Source organism: Arvicanthis niloticus, chromosome 4 (genome assembly GCF_011762505.2).
Source record: "Arvicanthis niloticus isolate mArvNil1 chromosome 4, mArvNil1.pat.X, whole genome shotgun sequence".
Taxonomy (NCBI): Eukaryota; Metazoa; Chordata; class Mammalia; order Rodentia; family Muridae; genus Arvicanthis; species Arvicanthis niloticus.
The window spans coordinates 109,094,868-109,119,102 of NC_047661.1; the positions used below are offsets into that span (position 1 = coordinate 109,094,868).

Sequence of the window (24,235 nt, forward strand, 5' to 3'; positions counted from 1 at the left end):
AACTCACCTATATACTTGCAGTGAGTAAGACATGCATTTTCCCCCACAATGAATTTATATTTAAGACTTTAGGTTGCAGAACTGAGGACAAGAGGCAAATTAATATAGATATAAAGAGCCTATACTAGTTAAAGGTATACAACGAAATACAACATGAAATAGACTAATGGCATATTTTTGGGAGAATGAATTTACTCATTAAATATTGAGAATTGCTTACTATATTGGCATCATAGTATTTTAGAAAATCCTACTAAAAGTTGAGTAGAATATGATTGGGAAAACAATATTAACAAAAATGAAGCAGCAAAAGAAAATGAGTTAATTAGGCCACATGACCTATCATACCCAAGTTCAATCATTTTTAGACAAAATATTATTTAATAATAAATAATAGAATTTTTAATGAATTTTTGTAGAGTCTGGCATTGATTTTTATCCTTTCAAAATGTAAAAGCTGAGAACATAGCCGTACTGAGATGGCTCAGCAGGTAAAGCACTTTCTGTGTAAGCCTGACAAGCTGACTTCAGCCCCTTGAGTCTGTAAAGGTGGATAGAGATTAAAACTGCATAAGGTTATCCTCTGGACTTCACACACACAATTTATTTTTTATTTTTCTTAGGGAACTAAATTTAATGTATATTCAGCCATGTCGATTCCATGGCTGTTTTGTTGTTGGTTGTTTTTTTTTACTTTTTCCTTTTCTTATTGAGATTATAATTACATCATTTATCTATGTCCTTTCTCCTTCCAAACCTCTCCATATACCCTTCCTTACTTTCTTTCAAATTCATGACTTTTTTTTTATTGATTACTGTTACATGCATATGTGTATATGTGCATGCATATATGCCCCAAAATATAACATACTCAGTCTGTATACTTGACTACATACTTTCCAGTGTGATCATTGGGTATTAGGTAGTTGGGGAAAGACTACTTCTCCTACTCGGAGCATCTTTTAGTTGCCTGTAGTTACCTGTGTGTAAGGTTGAATCTTCATGGTCTTTCCCCGTTCTACTTTGGCAAGTCTTTGTCCTTGTTCAGATCATATTTAGGTCGTCATGTCGGTGAGTTTGTGAGTATAGCTCTATATCCTCAGGTACAAGCGTAGTCCTCATCCCTCATAAAGACAACTTTTTTTTTAGTAATGGATAGAAGCCATTACAGAAACCCACAACCAGCCAGACCACCACTAACCACAATGTATAATTGTGTGGCTCAGTCCCAATAGAAATATCTACCTACAAAACAACTTCTGAACCCGATGCTCAGGGAACATTGAGGAAGAGTGGCAGAGGAGATTGTCAGAGACAGAGGGTGAGAGAATTTGCTATGGGACTGTGCTTCTACTAATTTCAGAAGCACGAATTTTTAATGTTACATTAGCTTCCATATCTTAATATCCATGAGTTTTTTTTTCTTGAAATTGCCTAAGGTTATATCTGAATTGATGAAATTTTAACACCTTATAGATGAAAATATTGGTAAAATTCTTAATATAACATTTTTACACTATGTATTTGTGGGGGTGGTGAGTGCACACATGCTAAAGGATCTCATAGTCTAGACTGGCTTTGAACTCATTATTTAGTCAAGGTTGGTTTTGAACTTGGAATCCTCTTGTCTTGCCTTCTTACTGCTGAGATTATAGACTTATAGCACCTGACTAAAGTTTTGGTCTGAATTTTAATACTGTCTTAAAATCTTATATTCTTTTTGTTATCATTGATTGTATAAAAAAATATTTATTTATTTATTTATCATTCATTCACTATGTGTGTGACTGGGTGTACATGTGTCATATTGTACTTGTACGTGTGGAGGTCAGAGGACACCTTGGGGGAGTCTGTGCTCTCCTACCACTGGGAATGGAGCCCAGGTCATCAGTTGTGGTGGCAAGTACCCTCACAGGCTGAGACATCTTCCTGATTCTTATCCATAATTCTTAAGTAAAATCAGGAAAAATCTGGAAGCAAAACATTCAAAGTTGTGATTATGTCTTTGGCATTTCAAAATTTAACTCAATGCAATCCACAGTATTCAATTAAAGAAGCAATATTCGTGGAAAAAATACACCAAAATTAATTTCATGATGAAAGTGCTGTTTTCTATTTATTTCATCATATTAAATTACTGTAAAGTTAATGTTACAAAATATTTAACATTAAGCATCATATTAACCAAACAAACACGTTTACACATTTTAGATGTTAAATGTGAAAAGGCACACACATTTTTGTCAAAAAACATCTTTAGAGTGCCAGCAAAACTTTTGCAGTTTCCAATCTAGCTCTTAAAAGTACCTGGGAGATAATTCATAATCAGTCCACAAAGATTGTTGATTGCTGATTGTTAAGTCAATTGGCAAATAACTGCTTTAAAGAACTTAAGGGTTCATATCCTGCACACCACGAGAACCTGAAATTTTTCTCTCAAATTGAATACAGCTTATTCCTCCCAGCCTGGTGTCCATGAGTCTTCAAAGATGCTTTGTCATCGTGGACAAAGGAGATGATGAGTAGTCTCATAGGCAGACTGAGGTATTGTCCACAGAGCATTCCCATGATGCAATTTTCATGCACAGTTTCGAAATGCATGCCTTTGGAGTAGCATGCCTTATGTTTTCATGGAAATGCAAGTCTACCAGGTAGAGTGTTAAAACTTCAGAAATTAATCTTTCCTCTGAGGAGTTAGGATAAGGCTGTGGTTTCCCAAGTGTGATGGCCAGCCTGGCTCTGCTTTGACATCAGAGCCCCAAGATATGTTCCTGTTCTCAGCCATTCACTGTTACACCCTCTATCCACCCAAATGTTTTTTTTCTTTTTTCATTTGCACAGCTGGCTTGTCCCCCCTCACCCCCACAGGCTGTCTTCTGCCTGCCCAGCTGATGAGGTTTTTCTGGCTCCAGCCAACTTCCGTGCTTGTTACAAACAGTGCTCAAGGGGACGAAGGATTGTCTAAATTAAAACAACAAAAGTAGGTCGATCTTGCAAGAATCCGGATGGGTGGCCAGCCACCGCTCATGAACAATGTGTGATGTTTCTCTCTCTTTCTCTCCCCCTCCCCCAATCATCAAAGAGAAAAAAATATCATTCTTTTGAGAATGTGGAAGGTTTGGTTGTGGCCAAAGGGTCTATTTATTGGTTAGTGTTGTAGTGAAACCTGAAGCAATATTCCTTACGATCCAAGGGAGCTGATGGAATCGCTGCGTTTCATTGTGTTCCTCAGAACTCTTCTTGTCATTATTTGCATGGCAGGCTTCTGCTTCTAGTTCTGATTTACACTCAGTTAAAACTGTTGTCAAGAATTGAAATCCTTGTCATAGCTTTGCTGTGTTTCTGGCCAGTTTTCTGTTCTTCCACGACTATGCTAGGACAGGCTGTTGGCGTTAGAAAGATGTGGGCAAGTTTACTTATCTAAACTCTAGATTCAACGCAGAGGTCACCAGTGAACAGCCTTGCTCAGTGTACTCAAAATCTTCTGCCACTGATTACATTATGTATTTCTAAAAGTTTCTTAATGTCTCTTCCTCATTTCATTGCTAAAACTATAAATAATGATTCTAAGCTAGCACAGTGGAAATGAACTTTGTACCCTTTTGTTTTCCTTCCTTCCTTCCTTCCTTCCTTCCTTCCTTCCTTCCTTCCTTCCTTCCTTCCTTCCTTCCTCTTGCTTTCTTCACTTTACATCCCAATTACAGATCTACTCCTCCTTGTCCTTCCTCACACTCCTTTTCTCCTTTCCTGGGTGACCCCCGACCCCACTAACAACCCATCCTGTCACATCAGGACTTCAAACTCTTTATACTATAAAGAAATGTTGATTTCTAATAGACTTCAATTCAAGCTATATCCAATGTGTTCTCTCTCTCTCTCTCTCTCTCTCTCTCTCTCTCTCTCTCTCTCTCTCTCCAGACATGGTGATAATGAACACTAATCTAACAATTTATAGAAAGAAAGAAAGAAAGAAAGAAAGAAAGAGAGAAAGAAAGAAAGAAAGAAAGAAAGAATTCTGTTTTTAGAATGAGGGGATTAAGATGAATGTCTTTTTTTTTTTTTAACCTGATTCTGGACAGCTCTCGTATTTATGGTTAATCAGTGACTCCTTCTATTGGGTGTCCCTAATTAATTTACACCATAACCATGCCTGAGTCTGGATAGTGAATGATTGTGGATGTTGATAAAATGAGGTTTTTAATCAGTTCTGGGAGATTTAGTAGATGGAGAATGGAGGTCTTACTCTAATTCCTGTGCTTTCATTGGCTTTCCAGTAGACTGCCCCTGGTCCTCACACACAAGTATGTCCTCTCCAAAGACCAAGGCAGAAAAGCCATAAAACCCCACTTCTATAAACCATTGCACGAACATACATATCAACCTTTTACTTTTAAATCTCTAAAATAGGACTAGGTAAGCATGTTATTAATATTAAATTAAAACTTTGGCTAAGTCTTTCAAGTTTACTATATGTTTGCCACAAAACAATCATCAGGTGAGATCCAAGTAATTGATTGGCCTTTTGAGACCAAGGTAATTGGGAAATAAAGATCTTTCCTGTGAAAGTTGCTAATTGGCCATTTTATTTTTGTGTATTTTCTCACCAGAAGTCCATTCATTCATTCCTATACTCATCACTTCTTCCTGGCCTCATGTGGTAGTAGGCCCTACCTCTGTCTGCCTGTCTCTCTCCTTGCTCTTGATGACACAATTTAATCATAGAAAAACAAACAGAAAAGAACACCAATGAAATGGCAAGTGACCAAGCCCTCATGCTAGTGTTAAAATACCTTGTCTAGAATTCGTTACTGAAGTAGGACATGTCAACCATGAAACATGGGGATCGTTGTTAATAAATCAGGGCCTGCATTTTCCTATGTTTTGTTTTCTTGATAATGATTAGGCTAAAATGGCTTTATGCCTTAGTAAATCTATGCTGAGGAGGCTAATTTTCTTAAGGCAAGGCATGTCTCCAAATATCACTTGCTTCTCTCAAACTTAATTTACTCAATTTATTTTGTCCTTTCTTGAAAATATTTATGGAGTACATATATGCTCATATCAGGCTTTATATAGTTTTTTGAAGCCAAGAGTTTTATAAGCTTGAGAGAAGCCATGTTTGCATTTAAAATTATTAAACTCTACTTTCAAATTCCCAAACTATTCTTTCTTGAATTTTTACATGGGCATTGAGTCCCACGCACACAATGTTTGTAACATTTCATGCTAAAAATATATTCTGCCTTTGCCTGTGCCAGTTCTACTTTAAAGAAAGGAAAGAACCGACAGAAGCATAATAAAACTATATGTCCAATCATGTAGTTTGTTTTAGATAAAAGTGAGCTTTAGGTATTGAAATCGATATACTGTGCATACCACTTTTATTTTTTAATAAGCTTCATTATAAAAAACTTATAAATAAAAAAATCACACACCAAAGTTAACCAGACCCATCTCTATAAACTTCTATACAGTTAGAATAGCCATTCTGACAAACCATATTTGTCTCACAGCATATGTATCTATTATCTTCAAATTCCAATAACTGAGGATGAGGACAACAGTGTCCTTTTGACAATTTTTCCTGTATAAATAAGCTACGTTTAGCATTCAACTTGATTCTCCAATTTAGTCTGCTCTTTAGAGATGGGACCCCATGTCACTTCTATTCAGAACAGACTGAGAATTTGCAGAGTTGTGAGGAGCACATGATGTTTTTAGGTGGCACATGTTTGTTTCTGTTGAGAAAACATGTCCTATTTTTGAGGGAGGGAAGAGTTGCAAGACATCAAATGTTTCTTGCAAAACAATTTGATGAAATGAATGTAAATGAATCAGAAACATGTGACTTGTGTTTCAATTAAAATTAATGGACTTAAATAGGAAGATGGTAAACTGCTCAAGGGGGAAAGAGTGTGGCAAGGCAGGAAGTGACATTCGGTTTGTTTTCATCAGTGCTGGGTTCTGGAAAAACAGCCTACTGTGAATTCAGCTTCATTCAGATTCTCAAAAGTCCACTTAGGAAACTGTAAAGTGGACGAAAAATATAAATCCATCTTATGCATGCAGGGAGCATTGCCACAGCGCAGGCATTAAAAATTGCACTTGAGGTGAAGTGAGTGGTTCCCAGTGCTCTTCTTTTAAGGGTAAATAAGACATTGTAATGATGTTAAAATCTATTTGTCCCCAGGCTCACACATAAACTTCATCTCTCCTTCCTCTTTCTAATTGAAGAGGATGAGATATAACTGGCAAACATGTGGTAGAGAAGAGAAAGGGGAGTGGGGAGACAGAGACAGACAGAGACAGAGAGATGAAGAGAATAGCAGAAAGGAAATAAGCAATGTGTGGGGTCAGGACATCAAGTGGGATTCCATAATTAATGTCCCCAAACCAGAATAGTTATTTTAGAGACAAACATTTTATCCAATTTCATCCTTATATCATTTATGCACACTCCAAAGCAAAGATCAGAGCTTTAAAAATGTGATTTGCATTTTAGTTAAAACTTAATGGGTTACTCTGAAAATATGAAAATAAAATAGAACAAATGGATGGTTGGCCTGGCAATGCTTGCTCATAATCCCAGCTAAAGACAGAGGCAGAATTGTCACAAGTTTCAGAGTCAAGACCAATTTGGTTCCTGTGGTGAGTTCCAGCAAATACAGGCTACATAATTAGACCTTGATTCAAAAATAGGATAAGATAAAATAAAATAAAATAAAAACAGAGGCCTATCTCAATGCTCTAAATCTAATTGTGCTGTGTGATATTACAGTCTTTGAATAAATACATGTCAAATGATTCAAGAACTCCAAAAGGCAAGTCGTATAGAACCTGAGTCCATATTTTACTTCTATCTTTTGAGTTACTATCAAACACATCTTAGATAACTTTGAGAAATACATTCATAAACAGCATTTTCTGAACGAACTGAAGGCTTCGCTCCTGAGAGGAGGTTGTGGGAGCAGGGACCCTTTGGGCTACGTGAAAACTGTGGAGAACCAATGTCCAGCATCTCTCTGGTTGTGCAGAGCCCTCTGTTGCTCTGTGGAGGAAGGAGGGATGAGGGCAACATCCTTTGTTCTGTTTGGGAGGATGTCACTGTTTTGTGTGCCCATCAGGTTGTTTCTCAAATGATTCAGGGAGAGTTGCTCCTTCCCTTGTCACAGGCAGAGATTGTGAGGAGTCTTATCTGATTGGGCAGTTAACACATTTTAACATCCAGCACAATCATTGGTCTCTTTTATGGGCAGTGTTAATTTTATGGTGCTTTTTACTTTCAAGTTTATTCTCAGTTTCATCTTTGTCACCATCAAAAGTCAATACTTACAAAGCTAAGGGTCACCCCAGAGAACCAATGTTCAGAATTGCACACAATAATGTATTCCATTCAGGCACTTCAAATATGACTTAGTGTCCCTTTGGGTTGGCTCCTCAATGCCTTCTCAGTATCCCAGGACCTCACCTGTTGCTTTCTGTGCTGTTCTATCTGATGTCAGGCCTACCCTTGCAGCAGTGATAAGGAATGCGAAGTTGGAAGATACTGCCACAGTCCCCACCAAGGATCATCAGCCTGCATGGTCTGTCGGAGGAAAAAGAAGCGATGCCATAGAGATGGGATGTGTTGCCCTGGTACCCGCTGCAATAATGGTAAGAGAGCTACCAAGTGTTAATAGCCTTTTCTTTCTTAAATGCCTATATGGAAAGGTGCTTAATGCTTTCTTATTCAGGCTTCTGAGCTATATACTTTTTAGTATTTGGGAGCTTTTGCATCTTGGTTTGTGCAGCATAAGATATTAGAATCACCTTCCAAACCTTAGGTTTCCTTCTGTCTGGCCACTTTCTAGACTATATTCTATATTGATTTAGGCTATTGGAAAATTGAAATGTTATGTTTGTGTTTTTTACAAAACATATGAATGATAAGACAGGCAGTACAGTTGTGAGTCCATTGACTAGGTGTATAAGAGTTTTGTGTTACAGTTATTATATCCAAAGTGTCCTGGGGCAGCCTTACTAGGTGAGGGGGGTGACTGGCCCTCCAAGTACAAAGGACTCTCACCTGTAGCCTGGATGCACTCAACCCTAATAAAATCACAGGCAGACATTTATTCAGCCTTAATAGTGAACTGACAAACAATCACAGATAACACATGGTTAAGAAATTGCAGAAAGTGGTTAAAAGTATAACTTTAGTCATGAAAAACCAGCTCATTGTCATGCCTCTTCTGGCCTTTAGGCAGAAACCTGTTGTGAGAATCACAAAGGAACTGAAGGGAGGAAGAAAGGGTGGACTGAGATGTTTTTGCTCATGAAGAAAATTGATCCTGGGCAGGTATCTTGCCAGATGACTTTAAAAAAGAAAAAGGCAGACACTGACTTATTTTTTCACAGTGTTGCTATTCTAAGGTCTTTGCCTTTATCTACAATGATTCAATGAGATTAATTTGTTTTGATTCCTATTTTGTATGTTGTTTGCATAGTGTCATTTGGTCTTGAAAGAGACAAAATTCAGATGTAGGAAGCTTGGCTGCAGACCCAAAGTGTTCTATCCTCAATAAGTAAGTGAATGAAAAATGATCAGCACCATACAGAGACACATAGCAGGTAGATTAGGATATGGACACACAAATGTCTTGCTTACATGGATAGAATGAACATCACAGGCTGTAGAGTTAAACTGATCCGTTTACACCTCCATTTCCAGGCATCTGCATCCCAGTCACCGAGAGCATCCTGACCCCACATATCCCAGCTCTGGATGGCACTCGGCATAGAGATCGCAACCATGGTCACTATTCCAACCATGACCTGGGATGGCAGAATCTAGGAAGGCCACACTCCAAGATGCCTCATATAAAAGGTAGGACCACCTGTACTTCCATGGCTGTTTACTTTTTCCTTTATAAAGAAGTAAAAGAAAGCACAAATAATTCATTTTGGTTCTATGAATCCATTATTAAAATGTCCACCGATGCACAATTTAAATTGAGTGTATTGATTTCTAATTTTGAAAATGCTAGACATTTCGTAGAATTGCTAGAAAGTATATGAGAAAGGTTTGACCTGCCATGCCATTTCTAAGCATTCCTCTCTTACGAAGAAATCTAAACTAATCTGTCTGGTCCAAACCTATCAAAGAGTAAAGCACTGTGAAAAATACATGAGGCAATGTTGCTAGTTGCAATTAAATTACCAGGCATTTTTTCCACCTTTGAAGATTCGGTAAGTTGATTTCACTGAGCAACCAGATGACCTGTAATCCATAGACCAATCTATAAAAAAATTGGTTTATAATGGGGTTATGCATGAGTATAAAGTCCCCTTCACCCTGTGGAAACCTTTCAGAATTCTCCTACTCACCAATAACAAGCTTGACTAGTAGGATATTATTTTACAGTAATTCAAAAAAAATTGAAAGCATGAAGCACAGGTATACCCAAAGGAGACTTTTCTCAAGTGTATCTGTATATTCCCTTTTCAAGATGTATGTGATTTAAAGTGTCCAGTGGAGCACACAGGGAGGGACCTATGGCTCCAGCTGTATATGTAAGGGAGGATGGCCTTGTCGGGCATAGGTGGGAGAGAAGGTCTTTGGTTCCATGAAGGCTGGATGCCAAGTGTGGGGGAATTCAAGGGAGTGGGGGAGTAGGTGGGAGCACATCCTCATAGAAGCAGGAGGAAGGGGAATGGAATAGGGGGTTCCTGGGCAGACGGGGGGGATAGGGTAAGGGGTAACATCTGAAATGTAAATAAAATATCCAATAAAAAAATAAAAAACAGTGCCCACTGTTCTAAAGAACTTCATAATAGTGCATCTCCACTGTTGTTTAGAGTTTTGATGCACTGAAGTGCTCTGGGAAGTCCTGATGTGAAAACCTAGTTTTCCTTTCTAATCATGTTAGTTCCATAGCTTATCTCATGGCAAAACCATTTCTCCACATCGTTATCTTCTAAAGGGACAATGTCCAGGAGAAGATCTGACCAATTGCTATAGCCTAGACTGCTAGTGGTCATCTGTATCAAGCTAAAGATGTTGGCAAATAATATATTCTTATTTACTATTTTGCTGTATCTACCAAGATCCTGAATGTTTTCCTGTACCTCTTATTTCAGTTTCATCACGTTCCTGTAGAGTTGGCATTATGTGAATGTCTTTTCTCATTCCAACCGAAATCTAAGTCACAGCTCTAATCAAATTCTGTTTTTTCAGCCTAACTTTGTATGAAATGTTCTGAGTACAAATAGAAAGAAATCTTGTGTTGAATGGCTTGTGAGTTGCATCAAAATCTTACAGTAGAAGTAGTTACATCTAGAATGATGGAGACCACAGGTGGCCACACAATGACCTTTGAGACTCATCTGCATCACCTAAATATGTTTCATAAAATCACAGATTTATGTGTTCATTCATGTCTTTTTTTTATGGCTGAGTTTTACAACAGAATAAAATGAAGAGCTGTAACAGCCTCAGAACCCTAATGCTTTTGCAACCTGGCAACTAACACCATTTGACAACCCCTGCCTTATACTAAAACAGAAATCAATGCAACCAAGGTGTGTGTGGGAGGGTGCTATTTGGTGAGTTAATCTTTGTGTATTTGTGTGTTCATACAATACCTAAATCTGTAATCTCACATAGTTTAAAATAAGTTCCTGGTTGCCCCTGAGCCTGATGACCCTGAGCTAGGCTGGATGACGTCTCTCTGTTCTGTTCCACTCATGGCTCCGTGTAGGCTCTATTCCCCACCACTCTTTGTCAGATGTATTTGGCTGGGTTTAAACAGCTTCCTACTTTCACAGCCTCCATTGGTATTTTGGCATGACTGTTTCCTTCAGGCTTCAGCTGCTGTCAGGTGGAGCTTTATGTGCTGCCTTATGAATCTAGCCCCTGGATGGTGACATCACCTGCTCCTTAGGGATCTTTTGGCCTAAATGTGGAAGTGAATTCCTGCAGCTAATCAACCTCTCATAATTCTTAGTTCAACTACCATACATGTGACAATTCTCTGCACTAAGTAACATGTGCTACTAGTTCTGCTTTCATAGCTGGACTCAACCAATAAATGATGTCAAGAGTCCCTGAAAATTGCAGCTTTCTTGAGTCACAGCTTTGTTGAGACCTGTTGAATAGACATCAAGTTATTGAGTTTGAAACCAACTTTTTTTTTAAATCTCCAATTCACCCCATAGAAGAAAAAAACTCAAGAAAATATCTAAAGTTATACTATGAATTGGGGAGTTGACTCCATGGGTAAATGCTTGCCATGCAATCATGAGGATAGGAGTTCCAATCCCTGTCACTCTGTAAATGCTGGGTGGAGCATGCCAGTTTATCTTTGACTCCAACCTCAGAAGACAGACACAAGGAGATCCCCCAGAGAAAGCTGGCTAGTAAGCCTAGCCATATCAATTAGCTCAATGTTTGATTGAGTGATTCTGGTTCAAAGAAGGTGAGACAGTGATGGAGGATCATTTCCAACACAATCTGGTCTTTCAGATTATTCGTACACATGTACTTGCACATACACACACACATGCATTCCCACACAATAAAAATGCATGCATATATGCACACTATATGCACACACCCACACCCACACTCACACATAAACACACAGAGAGAAATAGGAAAAAAGTAGAATGTGATGAACTAAAGATGAACACAGTTCTACTGTTCATTGAATTTCATATTCAGATGGTAGATAATGGAGACAGATAAAGGAAGACTTAAGAGTGTAAAGAGAGAACAAACTATAAATCTAAGGCTTTCCACCGTCAGTGGCAGTACAATGCAAGATAATGTAAGTGAAAGTATTTTCTGTGATTCTGATTGGAAAGTAGAAATTGCTGTCAAGAACCCTTCTAATCCCCTTGGCCTTGTTTTCTGTAGGACATGAAGGAGACCCTTGCCTGCGGTCATCAGACTGCATTGATGGGTTTTGTTGTGCTCGCCACTTCTGGACCAAAATCTGCAAACCAGTGCTCCATCAGGGGGAAGTCTGTACCAAACAACGCAAGAAAGGTTCGCATGGGCTGGAGATTTTCCAGAGGTGTGACTGTGCAAAGGGCCTGTCCTGCAAAGTGTGGAAAGATGCCACCTACTCTTCCAAAGCCAGACTCCATGTATGCCAGAAGATCTGATAAACACTGGGAAGAGTCATCACTAGCAGACTGTGAATTTGTGTATTTAATGCATTATGGCATGATGGAAAACCTGGACTGGAATGCAGAAGAATGAGGAATGTGGTTAAAAAAATGTGGAGCAGAAGAGCGCAGGACTGAATTAAGTAGAGACAGTGACAACCAAAGCACGACCAGTGTTTCCATGATGCACCTTGTTTATGTAAATAATGTACACATTTGTGAAAATGCTATTATTAAAAGAAAGCACACCATGGAAATTACTGACGAATGCCATGTGATTTTCTAAGAGTTTGGCTTGAGCTGGAGCGGACATTTCTTTCAGATTGGCAATGGCTATAAAAATAACTTAAAGCCACATTTCTACTCAAAGTCATAGTTTAATAATTTACTCTCACTTTCCTTTGACATAAGAGAATCTGTAAAACACAGGGAAAGCTAATGAACAGAAAATGAAAATATTCAGCATTATTAATCAGATCACAAAAATCACTTTTTAATTGGGAAACTGTTCTTTGATTTTTCTTAAATAAAGGCTTTGGGATACAAGAGGAAAAGACAGTCAGTATTTTCTAAATCACTTCAAAATACTGGTATATCATCTAGACAGACATTAGAAAGGGTCAACAACCAGTAGTTGTGGCTAACTGGTTAAGGCGATGGACTAGAAATGGGTAAATGTGTCTCTTTAGACCATTCATTTCTGTTTCTAAAACTTAATTTCACCTGGACTATTAAAGATAGATGTAAGACAAAAGCAGATTCTGCATTGTGAAGGAATGGCATTGCTAATGTGGTGCCTGCTCAGGCTGGAGCCACTAGTGAGGTCTAGTGCAATATAAGCACAGGGCAGAAGTTTCACAGATTACGAAGCCATTAAAGATGTCTGACTCATAGGGGGAACGGAATAATGGAGTGAGCACTGTTTGTCACCACTTTGACATGCCCTACATGTGATAGACTGATAAATATGTTTATACTTGCATAGCTGGGGACCAGTAGGGTGATACAGACACTAGAGACTTGAGCGATATCTGTACTATGTGGAGCACAGCAGGGAAGTAGAGGGAACCTTGTTATTTGTCCAGGCTTTAAGGTCACATGTCTGAAGACCAGGATGAATTGTTATGACTGCCATCAGAGGCTCCAGAAGCAAAGCTGAAGCTCTCCAAGAGAGTTGCTCTCAGGCAATTGTGCTTGGTACAATGTAGCTTGCCCTCCCCAAAATAACCAAAAATATTTCATGGTTTTGAGACTATAAAATAATCTCAATATGAATAGAGTCTTACAGAGTAGGGTCCCTTAAGCCAGGTGATGTAAGAGGAACCAATCTCCTCCCTCGGCTTCAGAGTGATGACATCAGATGATGTCATTCATTGCCAAAGACATAGTTCCTATTTTCTGAAACTATTGAAAGTTAAAACGTAATAGCATATCTCTAATCTGTCAAAATTCCCTGAAACCATTTCACTATTTTCTGATTCAGCACATTTCTGAATACTACATCTAGAGCATAAAAGACAAAAGTAAAAAGAAAGAAAGAGAAAGGAAGAAAAAAGAAAGAAAAGAAGGAAGGCTGAACCTGTTGTTGCTTGAGCTCTTGTAGACCACACATCACTTTTGTGTTTGGCTTGCATCCCATCCGCAACCTCACAGCCCAGTCAAATAAAAGCTTCAGCTTCCGACACGTTTTGTCAGGATGAAGGTGGTTTGTTCTCTGCATTTGTCTGTTAGAGCAGAACTCATAAGCTAATTCACCCAAGAGCAAACTCTGTAGTTTAAGCTTTGTGATGTGAAAAATGAAACATGTTGGTCAGAATTTCCTACATAGCAAGGACACCTACCACCTAGTTTTCACACTATTCCCCTTATATTCACCTTCTCAAAAATTATTATTTGAAATAATTTATTTACAGGAAATGTTAATGAGATGTATTTTCTTATAGAGATGTTTCTTACAGAAAGCTTTGTAGTAGAATATATTTGCAGCTGTCAACTTTGTAATTTAGGGGAAATGTATAATAAGATAAAATATATTAAATTTTTCTCTTTCAAAAAGTTGAATGCAAAGTGCCTTGTGTCTTCTTATGGGGAAAAAGGGTGCTCACAGATTCCTACATTTTTAGACTTTCAACAGGATTTGGTACTAGTCTTCAGCCTGAATGGGAATCATCTGGATGTCAGCATTGTGAGGTGACCCAGCTTATTGTTACCAAGACAACTCATGTTATGACAGAATGAATGTAATTGCTATTTACAAAGTTAAATCAGCATATTCCCTCATTTAATTTCCACCTGTTGATGCTTCCTTTGCCTTAAGGAACCTCGTGAAGTAAGAGACCTCCACAAATGTCTCCAAAAACACTTGACAGTGGTACTATCTTATCCACGATGCTTTCTCTCTTATGAGAAATTCCCCAAAATGGAGACCCAGCTGGTTTAGTGGGTTTGCTCATTTCCATATTCTATGAAATCACTACTGTTCAGTTTCAAACCTTGGACAAATGGCTGAGGTACCTATTGAACATATCAAAGAAGACACCAACAGCCAGATTTTCCCTGCATCCCTCTCCCCCTACCTGTTATGTGGTCCTCCTGGCTGGCATACACCACCCCACCTCATACTCTGACTCTTCAGCCCAGGGTTCTGGGATGCTCTTCCCTGTATAATTCAACCAACCATTTTGGTTATTTGTTCTTTTTGTACGTTTGGGCCTCCTGGCTGCTGTCATCTTACTTCCCCTCTCCACTCTCCCCACACAGGTCAGGGTCGTGTCCACTGTGGACTCCCCCAGATGTCCCTGCTTCTGGCTATGCTCTTCCACATGTCTACAGTAAACTTTCTCCTCCTTCCATACCTAGGAGCAGTTATTTCCTTTACATTTATTTATTTATTTATTTATTTATTTATTTATTTCAGCTGCAAGTGGTTATAATTATGGCAGAAAATGAATTTATTTTGGGATCTGAATAACGTCAATCTACTCCCGGCAAGTTTTTTTTTTCTTTCTAAGTATTAAGGTCAGGGGTGTTTGACTGGCAATTTGTAGCATGAGACCAGGTTGGTGTAAAAAGCCATGTGTAGAAATACAAAAAGCAGATATTCCGTGACAAGGTGGGATGAATCACCTGTAGCTATTGCAGCTTAACAAAGCCAGAAGAGTCCCAAGGCTACAAGAAAGAGTTAAAGATCCCTGAAGCATGGCTCAAAATTTCCACATCATTTTAATCAGCCACTTAGGGTGTTCCTACTCATTATTCCCTCAAATTGAGACCATTTGAATTTCTTTGTGAAAATGTATTTTTATACTCTAACAATCATATGAGTGACTTTTTTTTTCTTTTCCACAGCACTAAGTAATATGCTCTGAGAAATGACAAATGTCCTCTTTTCTCTCTTTTAACCAAAAAGTACCTAACTGTGCCCTGGATCATTTGGGAAACAATTATTTAATTATATTTCTTTCTTCCTAAAAATTTAGGCTAATTAAGAGCAAAGATCTTTTGAAAGGCCTGCTAACCAACCAATACCTATTGTAGATAAAATAATATTTGAGACTATAGCTTTAATCTATGAAGAAGGGTCTTTCCATAAACTAAGCACTAGTGTGAGACTGTGAACATGTGGCAGTGAGCTACAATAGTCCTGGGCTCTGTACACGTTCCTTTCAAATGACAACATGGGACAGCAGAAGAGAATGACACACTTCCTTTCAGAGTTAGCATCAAAGGTGAAGAAGGAGTGACAAAGTATGTTATACATTTCCCACTCTAGAATTTTATTGAAATTCCCCCCAAACTGGACAACTCGTATCACAGAAGTGAATAAGGGATGGAATTATTACTTGACTCTGTATTAAATGAGTGTTCAAGTTATGCAATAAGACTCTCCCCATCCAACACACCATTCCACACTGCATTTCATTGTATAAAACCATTCCTATATTATGAAAAATTGTGCTCTTTAAACTAAAATGTGACCTGCTATCTACCAATGCGGTACTTTGGCTTGAGTGTGACTTGGGTCTCAGCCAAGATCCATGTATAGGCAACTTGATCCTCGGGGGGCGGGGGGCATTACTGGATAGTGGTGTGAATCTTTTAAGAGACTGGCCTAGTGGAATACCCATGAGTCAGTGGATATTGTGTAGGCATACATTTTTTGCAACCCATTTTAATAAATGTCCAACCTCTCCTCTAGCCCACCACCCAGCAGGGGTAGTGGAAGAGAAGAGTTATTAGGATATGGGGGAAGTGGACCTGTTCAATAATAGTTCTTTAGGGGTGAGCTTGATATTCTTTGGCAGCAGTTCAGTCCTGTAGCAAACACCAAATACAACTTAGCAGCTGCAGACCAGTCCTCTAGGCAGGCAGACCCCAGGCACAAACCAGCAGCTATAGTCCAGTCCTTTCAGCAAGCAAACACCAAGGAGCTGTAGTTCAATCCTGCAGAAACTTCCAGGCTCACCAACTGGCCTGAGGGGAGGCTGCTGATGTGGCAAGCTGCCAGAGAAACCTCACGAGCAGATCTTGAGTGAGTTTCTCTGAATGGCAGTGTTACCACAAGTTGAGCGCAGCAATGCTATGTAAGGTGAACCAATACATGTGTGTTGTTAGCAAAGAATAAAGAAGCAGAACAAACCAAACCAAGGCTCAGTGCTTATCTCTTACTGTCTGTGGGGTCCTATTTATATGCCTTCATCATGGGTCCTTTCACCTGTTTGCTATATCCAAACATTCTTTCACATTTGTTTACTTCAGGAAAAGTCTTTCACATGCTTGCTTTAGCAAGACATTCTTTCACCTGTGTGTCCCAGCAAAACATCATTTTACATAATTAACTTTCCAAAGAACTAGAAGTTTCCAGTTCAATAGTATAATACTCAGAAGTCCCTAGGAGCATGCTTTCAGGAAGAGTAATGGGACCCACATCTCTCTCAGTTTCTAGTTTGAGATTTTAAAACTTGTTTCCAGATGTACACTGCCGTTATCATCAATGTCATGAGGCAAAACATCCAAGAAGCCCTGAGCATATGCTTGAGTTATACCCTTAGACTTGTAGCTTGCAAAATGGATCAAAATTGTTAATTAAATCAATTCCAAGATTACTCTGTTTCCAAATTTCCAAAACAACTTCCAATTACTTTTATCACATCAACACATCTGCCATATTGTCTAACATAAACGATCTTAGATTTTGCAGTAAAAATAATTGCCACATCCAATATCCAATAACGGAATGCACAAGTATATTTCAGCAATAATAAAATTATAATGTGGAGAAACCCTATGTTCGAATACATCTCTTCTTCCTCCATTAAAATTCCTCAGAGAGAAACTGGACTTCAAAGAGTAAATTATCTTGCATGTTAAACTAAGTCAAAACAAGTTGAAGTTCAGAGGAATTAAATTGTGCAATCATTATCTTCCTCTTAAAAATGAGTCCCAAACAACCAAACTTCAAAAATCTTGAAGTTAATAACAAAAAATTTCTCTTTGTTATTCTGTATTCTGAAGAGTTCCTGTTGGCTGAACTAGAAGTCTTTGAGCAGCTGTGGCCAAGATGCTCTGTTAGCTGACTATAGACGCAATAAGACATCAAGGATTCATTCCCTCAATTTCTGACATAATTATCCTTTAGTAAAGTTTGATGAATTCTGAAGATGTGGAATGCTAAGACAGAAGTGCCACCACATTTAGAAAACAGGTTATTTTTGCTTATCAGACTTGCTATTTTTGGCAAAGTCCAGTCAACACATGTAGGGCTTAAAAGTTATCAAAGGCCCTAATAGAGGCACATGGAATTGAGTGAAGATACTTCACTCATATTGTAGAATAAGTCTTGCTCTTTGCTTCATAAAATTGCCCATCAGTCTAAATCTGGTATTTGGAACTATGATCTATGATTTGAAATTAATGGGAGAATATGTTCCACTATGATATGGTTCTCTCTCTCTCTCTCTCTCTCTCTCTCTCTCTCTCTGCCTCTTTCCCTCTCTTTCTCCCCTCCTCCCTATTTACCTTTTAAAAATATTTTTATATTTTAAGATTATAATATAATTGCATCATTTACCCCTTCCATTTTTTACTCAAAATCCTTCCATGTAACTGTTGTTCTTTTTCAAGCTCAGGTTTCTTTCTTCTTTAGTTTTGGTTATATATGTATACATGTATTCATATATATATATATATATCACATTTTTAGTATATTTAGATACTTTGTACATAATTATATGAACAAATTATGATATCTTACATATTATACATAGCTTTCAAAATATAATATATTGCTAAGCATATAAATACAAACTGTTCAATCTGTATGTTACATGTATGCATATATTTTCAGGGCTGACCATTTAATATTGGAGAGCCAATTGTCATGGTTTTTGGTAAAGAAGTTTATTTCTCCTGCTCTCAGAATTTCTTAGTTGTCCCTGAGCTGGATCTTACCTGAAAGCCTTCTTTATGAAAAGTAGCTCTTGTGGTACCAGAAGGTGCCATGCAAGCTTCCAAAGGAGCAAAGACACAAAGAGTCCTATCCTGCTATAAAATGTATGAACTATACCATAATTATGTCCAGCATGACATAATAACAGCAAGGGTACAGTTGTAGCACACATGCCTTGGCAGTCAGGAATCAGTATCTCTCTAATAACACTTAAGACCCATTCATAACGAGGGAAATCAAGCCTGGTACTAGAATATTAATCTATCTGTACATTTTGTTTCCTTCTACAGAATGAGTAGTGTTTGAGTTATTTCTTCTGTTATATGAGACTGGCCAAGTTTATAGATTTGCCATGGGCTTAACCTCATTGGTGTTCCTTTCTTCCATGCCAGGCACATTCAAGTACAACTAGTGCTTACGTGAGACTAAGTTTTGTTGAATAGCATAGCCTTCATAATCTCTTGCAAGCTGGCATCTTCAGGTCCGTGCCTCTAGGATCAGTGCTTCATTCTATGGAAATATGTGTTCCACTCTCCCAACATTTGTACCAATTGTAAAATCTCATCAACGTATTTCTGGAATAAATTTGTTAAGTCCCATTTTGGAAAAGCACTTTTAGAAAGCACATATTCCAACAATCCCAGGGTATCCTCTTTCAGGAGTTTAAATGTTTCATGCTCCCAAGAGGATTGTGTGTTGGGGAATTTGATCTTGAAGGTGGTGGTATAGAACAGGTGAGTCTTAGTTAAGGGTCCTTAGGCCATTGAGGTTGTGCCCTACAGAAGGGACTGTGAGGTCTTTTGTGCTTTTTGGAGGTCATTCACCCTGTCAGGCACAGCCATCTCCATCTGTCTTTTACTATAAGTATAAGGTCTTTAAACAGATATAAAGTGGTACAGGTACCATGCCAACTAAAGATAGTCAATGATTTCATTTTTTTTATTGCAGTTAATATTTGACCAGGATGGACTGGGAAACAAACTAATAAATGTATTAACATTATAGAAGACAACAATGAACACTGTGAATTGAGTCAGTATAAGATAGAAAAGAAAAGGAAAATGATTGGTGTTCTTATTTTAAAAGCACTAGTCAAGGAATGCCTCTTAGGATCCAGTTTTTACAAAGCCTGAGTGAACTGACAGGGTGATGTCTGAAGATCTACAGGAACAGTGAGATGGCCGAAGAATGAACACATACGCCTGTCAGTGGGATGCAGCTGACTGGAGCAGGCTGGGATGAGATGAATGAGACAAAGACAGAGCTGGATTGGGGTCAGATGGTAGAAAGCTGTGTTGCAATGTCAGGTTTAGTTTCAAAGAGATGGAGCTGGTAGAGGCTTTGGAAGGGGAGAAAATAGAAACGTTTTGCAAGGATCAGACTGCTGATCGAAGGTTGGACAGTAGGACACCTAGGCAGGATGTCCCAGTCACTGGAAAGATTAAAGAAAGGTAGAGTTCATGAGAAATGCTTGATTTAGGTTACAGAGAATTACCTGGACCAACTGTAGGCTGGATAAAAGCTATTGATGAAAGAAAGGAATCTCCTAGTCAGGTCTGATAATATCATAGGAAGAGGAACTGCTCTTAAGAGAGGGTAAGAAAAACTTTCTACTGTGTATTTAGTATATAAATATTCTACATATTTTATATATAAAAATAACTGACTTAGTTCAGTACAAATAAATATTTAGAAAGCTTCTCTTAGTAAATCTTTCACCAGCCATATGGTATCTTAAAAGATTCTGTGCAGAATGGATCCTATTATCAAGAAAGAGTTTGCTACATATACTGAGGGAAGCAGTTGCAGAAAAACAGAAGCATGCAAGAGGGGCTGGAGGGTACAGGAAAGTCAAGAATCCCAAGCTAGAGCATGGACCAAGCAGAGTTTCAAGTGGATATAAAAAGGAGATGCATTGACTCAAGGCTGGAAATCCTAAAGGGTGCTAATAAGAAATTTCAATTTGATACAGATGTCAAAGAGTGTCAAGGAAAACTCACGAGGAGAGGCTGGTTGACTCACAGCGGTAGGTTTAGAAAATTACTTTAGCAAAGGGTGTAGCTCAGGCAACATTCCCATTGACATCGGGCCAATGAATTGCATTAAAGGCCAATTTGTCAAAGCACGTCATAGCTCTCTTTGAGCATTAAGTAAGTGTATAGCGCTGGGCCTGGGGATTCTAAAGAAATAACAATATGCAAGTAATTGAAGTACTTTCATGAGAAATGCACTTGCCATCGCGCCTCTAACACATACGTCATGAATACCACAGCACACAACATTTTAAAGTTTCCTGGGGGTCACCATTTCTTACAGATGCCATGGGCTTGTTTTATTTGCTCCACACCTTCCCACTGCACTGCACCTGTTACAGCAGTCTTCAGCCTGTTGTTTAATGGCCAGTCGGCCTCAGGGGCCTCATAACAGATGGAGACCATCAGATCAGCATAGCACATGTACGATATTCTAAGTCCTACTTTTAAGTGTTTTAGACAAACATTGAAATTGAGATCATTACGTCTTCCATTTCTTTGTCTACCTCACCTATCATTCCTGCCAGCTGTGTTCTTTCTTCCAACAGATGCTGATTCTATGCCCAGTGGTGGGTCATCATTAAATCTGATTTAGACATCAGTAAGACCAAGTAATATCTGTGGGAATCCCAAACTTTATTGGTTTAACACACCTCTTTACAACTTTTCAAGACCCTTCTATGATGTTTGAGAGGAAAAATAAAAAAAACAGAGAGGCTTTCTTTTGCATGTTCCAAGGGATCTGGAATTCTCATGGGTAGTAATCACTCTCTAACACCCCGGGATTCCATTGGAGGCTTAAAAATCAACCTTAGTTATGGAGAGACTGGGGAAGATCTGGGGGAGCTGTGTAGAATGTAGGTCAGAAGTATTTCTTCACCTGGTATGACATCACTCAAAAGGCTATTTTCAGGTTACAGAAAAATGGGTACTTGATACAGAAAGAAGACTCATAGCAAACCGACTCAGTTTAACAGCAGAACAGGCCAAAGAGATTGACTACCCAGGAGAAAGGGGCAGACCAATGTGATCTAAGAAAGTATTCAAGTTTGCAGACTTTCCTCATACAGACAAAGTCTCAGTACCCTTCAACAACCCAAATGAACAAAGTGGTAAAGAGGACTGACCATGAAACACTGGCTACAATGGCTAGGGTAATAGGACATCCAGTATAGTATTGTTTATGGTCCATTGTGTTTGTCTGATTATGGTGATCGCTAACTCTTCTCACCTTCTAGCAACAAAGGTTTCTCATAAGGACTCATCTATAGGAGACAAGCACAGTGACAATGACAGTAACCTTACATTTATGAAGAAGTTTGCATTTTGTCTCATATTGTTGCTATGTGTCCCTAAGGTATGGCTTACAAGGAGCCTGCCACTCTTCTTTCTGATGATGGTTCACTGTGCAGCTTGCTGCTAGGTTAATGGTAGATGTGATGATTTGCATATGCTGGGACCAGGAGTGGCACTATTAGAAGGTGTGGCCCTGTTGGAATAGGTGTGTCACTGTGGGTGTAGGCTTTAAGACCCTTATCCTAGCTGCCCAGAAGTCAGTATTCTGCTAGCAGCCTTCAGATGAAGATGTAGAACTCTCGGCTCCTCCTGCATCATGAATGCCTAGATGCTGCCATGCTCCTACCTTGATGATAATGGACTGACCCTCTGAACCTGTGATCCAGCCCCAATTAAATGTTGTTCTTGTAAAAGTTCCCTTGGTCATGGTGTCTGTTCACATCAGTAAAACCCTAACTAAAACAGTAGATCTGCAGTATCTCATCCTGTTCCTCACAGCAACCACTCTGGAGCTAAGAGAAGTAGAGTTAGGGTTTGAAACCATGGTGCTCTGCGGCCATAGTTTTCATTCTTGACCAGCAACCAGGGTCAAGTAGAGGTAATGGGGTCTTTTGTTACTTGTCTTATTCTGTGGCTTCTTTGCTGTCATGAGTATAAGGTCAGATGATTGAGGTTGTCTTTGGCTATCACTATCATAGAATTACACTATGACTATTTACCAAAGCATCTTTCCTAATTTTCTCCAACAACAGAGAAGCATAACTGAAATTATGATAAATAAGCCTCCCTCTTTCCCATAACCCAGTAGTTATACATCCCTGGTTTCTTTTCAGGGAAGAAATTCAACCAGCTGTTAATATTTTAGACAGTGATACCAAAAGCAGGTTATGGGTATTAATAATCTGCAACTTGCAGTCAACTCACATGAAGGCAATTCAAGGATAATCCAAAAGTTCAAAGTTTCATAAAACTAATGAAAAACAGGAATAGGTCTTTTCAAACAGGACTTAAAGTATGTAGTAGCTAAGAGTAGGCTAAGAGAAAAACTCAGGGACAATCACTGACTGTAGCCTACCACAGTCTGCATTCTGCTGCAATAGCAGAGTTCAGAGTAGAAAACCAAATTTCTATTTTAAATGTATTACTTGGAATTATTTTAAAAATTCTAGAAGATTTTCAAATAGTCTTCAAATGTAATATTTTTAGAGAATGTCCATGAAAATACCTTTGGTTTTTCAAAAGTCAGTATAAGGTTCCACTGACCTCATTCTTTGGCCTGTGCCCATCTTCAGGTCAATATCTGTTTAGGGAGCACATAGATTCACTAAATATAATGAAATTAATTGACTGCATGCCATTCTGTGTGGGAAACTGAAATGAAGAGCCAATAAAATGACTTGTCACTACTTGGGGGTCAGAGGAAGCAGAGATGGACATGCACCCAAATTAACAAAACCCATAGGCTTTTGATGTTGTTGTTGTTTTTGAAAAGAACAACTTGAGTAACCAGTTTTAGAAAAGGTAAAGGCTTTGTCTCACCATGGTATTTTTAACAACAGGTATGTTAAGCTGGTTTTGCTCAGTTTTTAACTGAGTTCTGTTTTTTCTTTTTTAAAAAAAAAATGGCCCAACTGTGAAGCTCTTGATTTTATCATTAAATTGCTATCATTTTCAGAGGTGTCGGAATTTTTGAAATCACTTGTACTTGAAACATAAATAGTAATGTGGAAATAATGAAAGCATCTGGACTTTCTACCTTTGTCTTCTGTATCTTGGGAGATTGACAGTCACCTGCTTCATGCTCTGGACTCTCTGTTCCTCAAGCTTCTTACAGGGTTTGGCTAACAGGAGATCCCCATGGAAGCTCCAGCAGTGAGAAGTGAGGACTTAGCAGCAGTCACATCCTCTGAGTTAGCCCTGACCTGTGTCATTTGGTGGAGGTTATACTCCATGTTTGCACATACTAGGGTCTACAGCGCCTAGTGAGTATCAGCACAGGCTTCTCTGGGCCCAGTGATGGTACCTCCTGTGTCTCCAGTCCTCAATTATTCAACATCCCCTTGCTTCCTGTCATTCATAAGTTTCCTGCCTGACACCAGCCACCCTGAAACCTGACTCTCAACCTTTCCAGTCTGTTGTTCTCCTTCCACATCTATGAAAGTTGGGATATAGCATCATAAGGTTGATAAATAATAAAAACCAGGGCTCTGTCCAGATTCCAAGAATTTTCAATTTTGTCTACAGAGTGCTGGCTTATTTTAAGAAACTTTGTATCACTTGACAACTACGTATTTCTTCTATAAAATAT

The 24,235-nt window shown here is 38.6% G+C and overlaps 1 protein-coding gene across 1 annotated transcript in view; it reads left to right on the plus strand.

The window, feature by feature from the left end:
- Positions 1-14,211, plus strand: part of Dkk2 (dickkopf Wnt signaling pathway inhibitor 2) — an 88,274-nt gene extending 74,063 nt beyond the window's left edge. The window contains exons 2-4 of the mRNA XM_034501240.2: positions 7,503-7,653; positions 8,711-8,866; positions 11,897-14,211. Coding sequence (XP_034357131.1) covers positions 7,503-7,653; positions 8,711-8,866; positions 11,897-12,147 — 558 coding nt within the window. The 3' untranslated portion in view covers positions 12,148-14,211. The remainder of the gene's footprint in view (positions 1-7,502; positions 7,654-8,710; positions 8,867-11,896) is intronic.
- Positions 14,212-24,235: the final 10,024 nt, after the last annotated feature.